Source organism: Orycteropus afer, unplaced genomic scaffold (assembly GCF_000298275.1).
Source record: "Orycteropus afer afer isolate SDZICR_OR568_19922 unplaced genomic scaffold, OryAfe1.0 scaffold00488, whole genome shotgun sequence".
In the NCBI taxonomy this organism is placed as follows: domain Eukaryota; kingdom Metazoa; phylum Chordata; class Mammalia; order Tubulidentata; family Orycteropodidae; genus Orycteropus; species Orycteropus afer.
Window position 1 is genome coordinate 404,357 of NW_006922075.1, and position 10,038 is coordinate 414,394.

Consider the following 10,038-nt stretch of genomic DNA (forward strand, 5'->3'; position numbering starts at 1 on the left):
TAAATTTTGGTCAATGACATGAGACAAAGTATATGTGAACTGCTGTATGAAAAGTGAATTTACTCTGTAAATCTTCACCCAAATCCTAATTAAAAAAAAAAAAAAAAAAGATTAAACCAAAAACAACTCAAACCTGTTTCTGTCAACGTTATTCTGACTCACAGTGACCCTATAAGGCAGAGCAGAACTGACCCAAAGGGTTTCTAAGGCTGCAAATCTTTACAGAAGCAGACTGCCACAGCTTTCTCCTTCAGAGCAACTGGTGAGTTCAAATCACCAACTTCACAGTTAGCAGCCAAACACTTAAATCAATGTGCCAACAAGGCTTCTTTGTAAAGATTACTACCTTGGAAACCCTATGGGACAGTTCTGCTCTGCTCTATAGAATCACTGTGTCAAAAACAACTTGATGGCAATGGGAAGATGATTCATTACCTCATAGAAGGCAAGAAATAATTTATAGTCCAAATAAAATTCAATATATTAAGGAAAACAATCTTTTGAATAGTGTATATTTGGATTCTTCTCGTGCTCCAACCTTATTTCTTACCTTCTAAAAACACTGAGGTACCTGTCTGTATTTTGCAACCTCATGATAGTATCATCCCTCGCTTAACTGTCACTTCCTGTCTGAGTTCATAGTGGTAAGGTTTCAATTTTCTTTTACCTACTCTCTTTCACATTTCCACAAGCACTACACAAAATCTGAATGAATGACTACATGTTTAAACAAATATTGAAACACAAATGGTACCAAAACTCAAACCAAACTCACTGCCATCGAGTCAATTCTAACTCAGAGTGACCCCCTTTGGGTTTCCGAGGTGGCAAATCTTTACAGAAATAGATTGCCCAGTCTTCCTGCAAAGTGGCTGGTGGGTTTGAACCATCAGAGCTCCTTATCGTACTATGCATATTTTACATATTGCTATATTATTTTTTCAAGGTAGGAATGTATTTTGCATATCTTTTTATGTCAGTAAGAAAAATATGTGCATTGTGATTTCTACTGGCTGTAAAGTAGTCTGACATATGGATACAGTATAATATTTACTTAACCAATCATTTATTGTTGTACATTTGGGTTATTTTCCACTTTTTCTATCATAAACAGTTCCTCAATGAAAGTCATGTACATGCAGCTCCTACAAGCAGTGTATGAAAATGCTTATTTTCCTACAACCTCATTAACATTTCCACTGTTTGACAACTAAATAGGTGAAAACTGGTATCATCCTGTTTCAAAGTATATTTCTTTGACTGATAAGTTGAAGTTATTTCATGTGTTTATTGATAGACATCCTTACCATTTCCAGTTCCTCTCTGAGAGCACATATGGCTCTTTCTCGACTGGATACCAACTCTTCCAAATACTGATACCGCAGCTTTTTTCTGGCCCGGCATTCTCTTGCACTCTGCCGGCTCCTCTCAAGTTTTGCTTTCAAGTCGATTTTGGCTGGCTTTCGACCACGTTTACCAGGCTTCTTTACTTTGCCTCCAACCACCTTCAGCAAGAGAGAGAAGAAATAAACTTTTCTCAGTTCCGTAACCAAAATAGCAACTAGGGCTACATATTAGCAAAGAGAACATTTACAAATAATAAAAAATAAGGCCCATAGAACTAAGAGGTCACTGGGTGGTACAAATGGTCTGTACCTGACTACTAACCTAAAGATTGGCAGTTCAAACCCACTCAGCGGAACTGCAAAAAAAAGGCGTGGAGATCTGCTCCCATTAAGATTACAGCCAAATCCTGCTGCTAGCAGACTGTGAGAAGAGCTGTTTAAAATGTGTGGAGGGGGCAGAAGGGAGGGGAAGATGGGGAGGGAGAGCTTACTGGTCTCCCAGGAACAAGGGCCTCCCTTTTGGAGAACACTTGGCTTCTGCCTTTCTTGCCTGCCTCCCATATTCCAAAGCACCTCTTTAAGCCTAAGGGACAATTTGAGAAGCTCACAGAACTGGCCAGAGAAAATGGCTAGACATCTAAATCAGTGGCTGTGCCCCTGGAGACAAGCCATTTTAACATTCTGAGCCTTATCATTCTCATCCCTAAGATGGGGAGATATGAATGATGGCAATAATGGACTCTTTTATCGCATGTACCATAAGGTAGATAGGTAGATATTTAGGTAGATTCTTACATATAAGAATCACCTGGGTGAACAGTAGTATCAGAAGGGTATGCACTTATTAGAACAATCAAATATATGAGATCAAGGGGACAGCATTTGCCTGGGGATGGAGCTGAGAAGGTGGGAAGGGATGGGAAGGAAGGAGGAAAGGTAGGGGTTGGCGCAGGGAAGAAGTGCCAAGAATGCTGTTACAATGTGGGGATTGCAATAATTATCACAAAACAGAACGTATGTGCATTGTTGAATGGAAAAGCAATTTGCTCTGTAAACTTTCACCCAAATCATAATAAAAAAATAAATAATAATAAAGACTAAAAAAAAAAAAAAAAAAAAGATTACAGCCAAGAACCCTACGGAGCAGTTCTACTCTGTAACATGAGTTCTCCAGAAGTCAAAATCAACTCAACAGCAATGAGTTTGGTATGCTGTTTTCTTACAGAATAAAATAAAACATAATACCATCAGATGCTTATGGGTCTATGCCTCCCTCATACTTTTTTCAGATACTATGAATATGAGAAAAGAAATAATCTAAGTTATTACTTCCTCAATAATAAACTTTAAATAATTTAACAATAAACTTTATGAGCCATGTGGAACTTATAATAAACTAAAAGATCAGTACTAAATATTTTGTTCATGAAGAATTTTTATTGACTTGAAAAAATTATGATAAATTATTTTAAAAAGAAAAAATCAATATTCAAACTAATGCAGTATGATTATATGATTTATATATGATTATAAGATTTATATATGATTATATTATAAAGACAGTGCATAGGAGAAAGGAAGTTAAAAGAGTAATGAGGATTTCTCTGATAGGTATAATTATAATAGCTTTTTTTCATTTGTACTTTCATGATTTTTAAATGTTTATAATTAGGAAAATAGAAAATATGTATGTAAAATTATATGTGTGTATCATAAGCAATTTGCCTATAAATTTCCCCTTTAAATTTTCTGAGCCCAAAGAAGCCACGGGAAGTCTTTGAAATGTTCAGGACAATCATTTCCAACCTTTAGAAGCCTATGATTGTAAGCCTAGACTGTGTCAGATTTCTGCTTACTCCCATTGGTGTCTTAAGACATCCTCTCAATATCACTGTTATTCGTTTACCTGTCTAGGCCCAATTTAGCTTTGGAACCTCCTGAGTTTTATCATCTGAAGATGACAAAAGTGTAAACAAATGAACCAGATTTATACATGAGACATTCTTTAAAGCAGTCACCCAGAAAGGGACTACATTTATTCTAACATCACCACTGTTTTAAATCTTTTGTGAATTGCTATTAGATCCTGTTTTTACAAGCTACAACACAATCTGCCTTGTATTTTAGAGCCATACATTATACCTTAATTTCTAGGCTAATTATCTACTTTGTTTATCTATGTGGTTCTTTTATTTATTTTTTTATTTTTGTGTTATTGTTGAGAATAATACCAAATCAACAATTTCTACATGTACAAATTCAGTGACACTAATTATATTCTTCAAGTTGTATAGCAATTCTCACCCTCTTTCTTCCAAATTAGGTGTCTGGTCTGGTGGAGTAGTGCCTAAGGCATCTGACTGCTAACCAGAAGGCTGGCAGTTCAAACTCACCAGCCACACCTCGGAAGGAAGACTGGGCAATCTACTTCCGCAGTGACAATGTCTCGGAAACTCAAGGAGGGGTCGCTGTGAGTCGGAACCGACTCGACAGCAGTTGAGTTTGTTTTTTTTCCCCCTCTCAAATTGTTCCTCTCCCATTAACATAAATTCACTCTTACCTAATTCTGAATGATGCCTAGCCCTTTGTGAAAATCACCATCAGAGAATAAAAGTGTTGTACCTTCAATATACTGACAGAAATATTGCTGAGGCTTTAAAAGAGAAGATGCAAAACTCAAAAAACTGGCAAGTCAGTATATAATAAATGTACACCTTCCCATGTAACAAAACTCAAAGGATCAAAAGTGATTCAGATCTAAAAACTCAGATACATTTTCTTGTTTTAAATCACTCTCTATCATATACCAACAATGCCCACCCAGTAGCCTATAAAGTACAGTCTTTATTAAGTATAATGGTTAGATCAGAAAAACCATTCTTTAAATGTGGATTGGCCACATTTACTAGACATTGTTATATTAGGATGGCTATGAGTCGGGGCGACTCGACGGCACACAACAACAACAAAAACAACCATTGCATTTAGCATTTTATTGGGTAACTCTTAAATTGTCATCTGGGCAGAGAAGCCCTTTCCCTGGCCTCGCCCTGTTTGCAAGAAGAATCTCGGCAATGTGAGCCACACAAGTGAGCCATCTGTGGGCAGGCAATCCCAGGTGGTCTGCAAGGGAGTGGTGATTGGTGTCAATGGTGCTGGTGGCAGATTAACAAATTTACTTAACAAAGCGCCAGTCACTCACAAGCACACAAGCCTTTATTAAAAAGCAAAGTATGTTCCAGAGGGTGAACAGTTGAGCTCCATGGGTAGAGCAGACATCAACACAAAGACATTTCCATAAAGGTGGAAAGGGGAAGGACCCCAAGCTGCTTAACTTGAGTGGCCTTGTTGTTGTTGTTATTATGTGCCGTCGAGTCAAACCCGACTCATAGCGACCCCTCCTTGGGTTTCCGAGGCAGTATCACTACGGAAGTAGGATTGCCCAAACTTCCTTCCCAGGAGTGGCTGGTGGGTTTGAACCGCCAGACGTCTGGTTAGCAGGCAAGTGTCTTAGCCAGCTTGAGTGGCCTATACTTCCTAAAAGGGGCATGAAGGGGCATTCTTAAGGAGGGACTGAGTCCCTTCAGTGACAGGTTGAGTGACAGGTCCCCGAGAGCCCTTCTGCACATGCTCAGATCTGGAAAGGCCAAAACCTCATAAAGAAGGCAGTGCTAAAATTAGATTATAATGATATGGGCATGTTATAAAGTTACTTTGGGTTAGGGGTATGCGGCTTCTGCATATGCTCTGTATTAGGAAATTTCCCCAAACCTCAAGTTCTGGGTCTGTGGTTGTTCTGCTTAATTTTGATTGGCCAGGCCACATGGGTGGTTGCAGATTGTTGCAGGTGTTAGCTCATTAACCTCCTTAAATATTTGACACCTCTCCCTTTTCTCCACCTTTCTGGCCTGCCTCCAGGGTGGGCCTCCCTATCCTATCTTCCTACAGATAACAAAATGACTGATTACAACAAAGCTCTGGGGAAAAAATTTAAAAAAATTTTCTCCTTTCCACCACCATCTTAAAAGCTAGCTGTTCCAGTACTACTCCCAAATTAGTTTCAGCTTTTCAAAAAACTCATCTTTTAAAGCTTTTCTATCCTGCATCATGTTTTTATTCCAATATAACAATACATACCTCAAAAAACTATTTTTTTCAGAGCCAAACATATGCTAGCAATTGCAGGATGACCGATTTGATCCAAAAATTACTACGGATATATTTTAAATTATATTTGGTTAAAAACCAAAAAACCCACTGCCATCAAGTTGATTCCAACTCACAGCAACCCTATAGGACAGAGCAGAACTGCCCCATAGGGTTTCCAAGGCTGTGAATCTTTGTCCCATGGAGTGGCTGGTGGGTTCAAACTGCTGACCTTTTGGTTAGCAGCCAAATGCTTTAACCACTGTGCACCAGAGCTCATCAATTACATTAAAGGGGAAAAAAAATTGTCACCAAGTTGATTCAAACTCACTGCAACACTTTATGACAGAATAGAACTGTCCCATCTTTCACTCACTGAACGGCTGGTCAGCTGGAACAGTCAACCTTTCAGTTCACAGTCAAGCACTTTAACCACTGCACAAACAGGGCTCCTCCTCATCCATCATACAATTCTTATAAAATATGCAAAACTACCCTGCATTAAAACATAGACAGGCATATGAGTTGAACATTTACCTGAGGCAGATACACTCCTTGGAGAGAACAATCATTGAGAAAGAAGGGCTGCCTATGCACAGGGAGGCAGCTTAGGGGGCAGGAGTCCATGGAGGGATGGACACTGGGAAGAGGTAACTATGGGGAGAAGTGGGAGGGGAGCTGTTGCATTGTGGTAAACTGTGGTCAATGTCATGAGACAAAGTGTATGTAAACTGCTGTATGGAAAGTGAATTTGCTCTGTAAATCTTCACCCAAATCACAATAATAAAAAGGAAAAACAAAATGTATTTCCTAATGCTAATTAAAAAAAAAAAAAAATGTACTACAGCATAAACTATTGTCCTATAGTGAAACAAATGGATAATGACATCTATTCTTTTTGTAGTGAAATGAATCTTCAACCATGCAACACTGTAATCCAAAATCTCATAGATTGCTATTTTTAATTAATTCTAGAGTGGCTGTTTTGAGATGCCAGCAAGAGAACACAGTGTACTTCATGAACTTCACTGATTTTTGAAACAAACCTAGCACAATCAAAAATTACAACCTTTTGTTTAGTTTTCATGGTAGCTGTTGTCGTTACCCAGTGCGGCTCTGACCAGAATATACCAAAATGGGATGGCCTTAACAAACAGGAGTTTATCCTTACAATTTGGAGGCTTTAAGTCCAAATTCAAACTGCCAGGCTGTAGGGGCTGGGTGAAAGCCCCTCAGCCTTGGGCTTTAGCTCTGCCTCCAGCTCCCGGCCCACTGCAGCTAGAGTGTTTCTTCACTGGGAGAGCTGCTGGCTGCTGAGACTCCCAAGCCCGAGGTTGACAAGTAAAAAGAACAGTCCCGATGTCACCAAACCATTAATTCAAGTCCACTGCAAGTCCCCAGGTCGGCAGAGCATGGCAGGCTGTTGAACAATGATATGGCTACATGCAGGGTCCAACCATGCCATAAGCTAGAGACCATCCCCAAAGCTGCTTCTTATATATGGGAAGCAGACCACATAAGCAAAGCAGCTACTCAGCTGCTTGTGGTAGATCCCACCATGGAGGTGACTGCCAGTCTCATCATGGGGAATAACTATCACCAGCTGCCCAGCCACTCAACCAGACCCAGCCAAGTTGACATACAACTTTAACTACTACAGTAGCAAAGTATTTAAATTGGAACTATTTTATCCCTTTTTTTAAAATTAGAAAGGCATTAAATGAATCCAGGTTTCCTCTACAATTATATTTAATATTATATAACCACTTTTATACCTTAATTTTAAGCTTTTGGGACCGGCAAAAGTCTCATTAGTGTACCAGTTTTAAAGACAGTTAAGTCCATCACAAGATTATAGTAAATCTTAATATATATGAAAGCAATTTGTAAAGTAAAAGGTATTATACAAATATAGGTAAGTTAGTGGAGTAGTTGCTATAACAACATTGAACTTTATATATTATTTCATAAAGTCATAAAAATTAAGTGAAAGATAGATCTTAATTAGAAGCAAGGAACCAGAAACTAAAAGCTGAAATCAAACTTAAAAATACCTTAACTACCTATGAACCAAAAAGAGACAACCAAAAAAAATTCTTACAAATTCATACCATTTTCACAAACTTACTGATAACCATATTGTCCTCTGCTCTCTATTTCTCCCATGAAGCAAATTAGTGTGGCAAAATAAAACTACTGACTTTTATGCATCAATACAAACTAAGAGAAAAACTCTAAAAACAGTCTCGAAATTTAACTTTCCTCTCCTGTTCCAATTTTATTTCTATTGGCATATTTCCATGTGCAAATTCAAATAGCTGGCTTTACAACAGTGCACCTCCTTACTGTAACACTATTCATTTTACCTTTTGCTCCCCCACTCCACACCAGAACACACTTGTGAGCTGGGGATAGCAGGCCTCTTGCTCTTTAACTTTGGTCCAAAGTGAAACATTCAGAAGGCCTGTGTCCCTACCCACCACCACGAAGAAAATAAACCTGCCAGCCACTGATCCTGCCTTATCCGCCACAGAGAACTTCTTTCATAAAGGCAGAAAATTAGAGATGGTAGATCTCAGTACAGCCTCTAAATACCAAGTCTGTCTTCATTATACGTTAAAAATGTTAAAGGCTATTGAATATAAGCAAATAAAAGGTACTATTCTGCTTTACTGATGACTCTGTACCAGTTTTTAAGGAGTTCCTGGGTGTTGCAAACAATGTGTTTGGCTACTAACTGAAGGTTGGAAGCGCAAGTCTATCCTGAGAGAGAGGGCTAAAAAAAACCCAAAAAACTTGATGCAACATCACAACAGAACCAACTGAAATAAAAAGGATAGTATCAGGATACTATGAAGAACTATACTCCAACAAATTTGAAACTCTGGAAGAAATGGAAAGATTTCTAGAAACACACTACTTACCTAAACTAACTCAGAGTGAGATGGAAAGATTGAACAGACCCATAACAAAAGAAGAAATTGAACAGGCCATAAAAAAATTACCAATAATAAAGTACTGGCCCAGATGCTTTCACTGGAGAATTCTACCAAACGTTCAGAGAACTGACACCAATGCTACCCAAACGAACCCAGAACATAGAAAAGGAGAGAATCCTCCCAAACTCATTTTATGAAGCAAGCATAACCTTGATACCAAAACCTGGCAAACACATCATTCAAAAGGAAAACTACAGATCAATATCCTTCATGAATATAGGTGCAAAAATCTTCAACGAAATCCTAGCCAATAAGACTCCAACAACATATCAAAAAAATAATTCAGTATGAACAACTGGGGTTCCCTGATTTGCATATCAGGTATGCAAGGATGGTTCAACATTAGAAAAACAATCAACATCATCCACCACATAAATAAAACAAAGGAAAATAATCACATGATCTTATCGATCAATGCAGGAAAAAAAAAAAAAAAGATAAAATTCAACACCCATTCCTGATAAAAACTCTCAGCAAAATAGGACCAGAAGGGAAATTCCTCAACATAATAAAGGAATACATGCAAAACTAATAGCCAACATTATTCTCAATGGAGAATGGAACACTGAAACCATTCCCCTTGCGAACATGAACCAGACAAGGATGCCCTCTATCACCACTTCTATTCAACACTGTATGGAAGTCTCAGCCAGGGCAATAAGGCAAGAAAGGGAAATCAAAGGCATCCAAATCAGTAAGGAAGAAGTCAAACTATCCCTATTTGTTGATGATATGATCCTATACATAGAAAACCCAAGAGAATAATAATAATAAAAAAAAAACTACTGGAACTAATTGAGAGATTTAGCATCATGGCAGGATACAAGATCAACATCCAAAAATCAGTTGGATTCCTCTACACCAGCAAAGAGATTGCTGAAAAAGAAATAAGGAAATCAATACCATTTACAATAGCTTCCAACAAAATAAAATACTTGTGAATAAATCTTACCAGGGGCACAAAAGACCTGTACAAAGAAAACTACAAAAGATTACTTCAAGAAACTGTAAGAAATCTACATAAATGGAAGAACATACTATGCTCATGGATAGGAAGCTTGAACACTGAAAATGTCAATACTAGCCAAAGCAATCTATACATTCAATGCAATCCCAATCCAGATTCCATCAACATTCTTTAAGAATATGGAAGAACCAATCACTAACTTTACATGGAAAGGAAAGAGACCTTGGATAAGCAAAGCACTATTGAGAAGATGAACAAAGGGGGTCTCACACTCCCAGATCTCAAAACCTACCATGCAGCCACAGTAGTCAAAACTGCCTGGTATTGGTACAACGACAGAGACACAGACCAATACAATTGAGAAACCAGAAACAGATCCATCGATCTATGGTCAGCTGATACTTGACAAAAGGCTGAAATCCATTAGACAGGGAAGAGATTGTTTAACAAACAGTGCTGGCAGAACTGGATATCCATTTGCACAAAAATGAAACAAGGTCTGTACCTCATACCATACACAAAAACTCCAGATGGATCAAAGACTTAAATGTGAAACCTAAAACTATAAATTCCTCAAGGA

The 10,038-nt window shown here is 38.1% G+C and overlaps 1 protein-coding gene across 1 annotated transcript in view; it reads right to left on the minus strand.

The window, feature by feature from the left end:
- The window catches only part of CREBL2 (cAMP responsive element binding protein like 2), a 47,431-nt gene that overhangs the window by 9,402 nt on the left and 27,991 nt on the right, over positions 1 to 10,038 (minus strand). Inside the window, exon 2 of the mRNA XM_007955022.1 lies at positions 1,308 to 1,505. Within this exon, the coding sequence (XP_007953213.1) occupies positions 1,308 to 1,505 (198 nt within the window). The remainder of the gene's footprint in view (positions 1 to 1,307; positions 1,506 to 10,038) is intronic.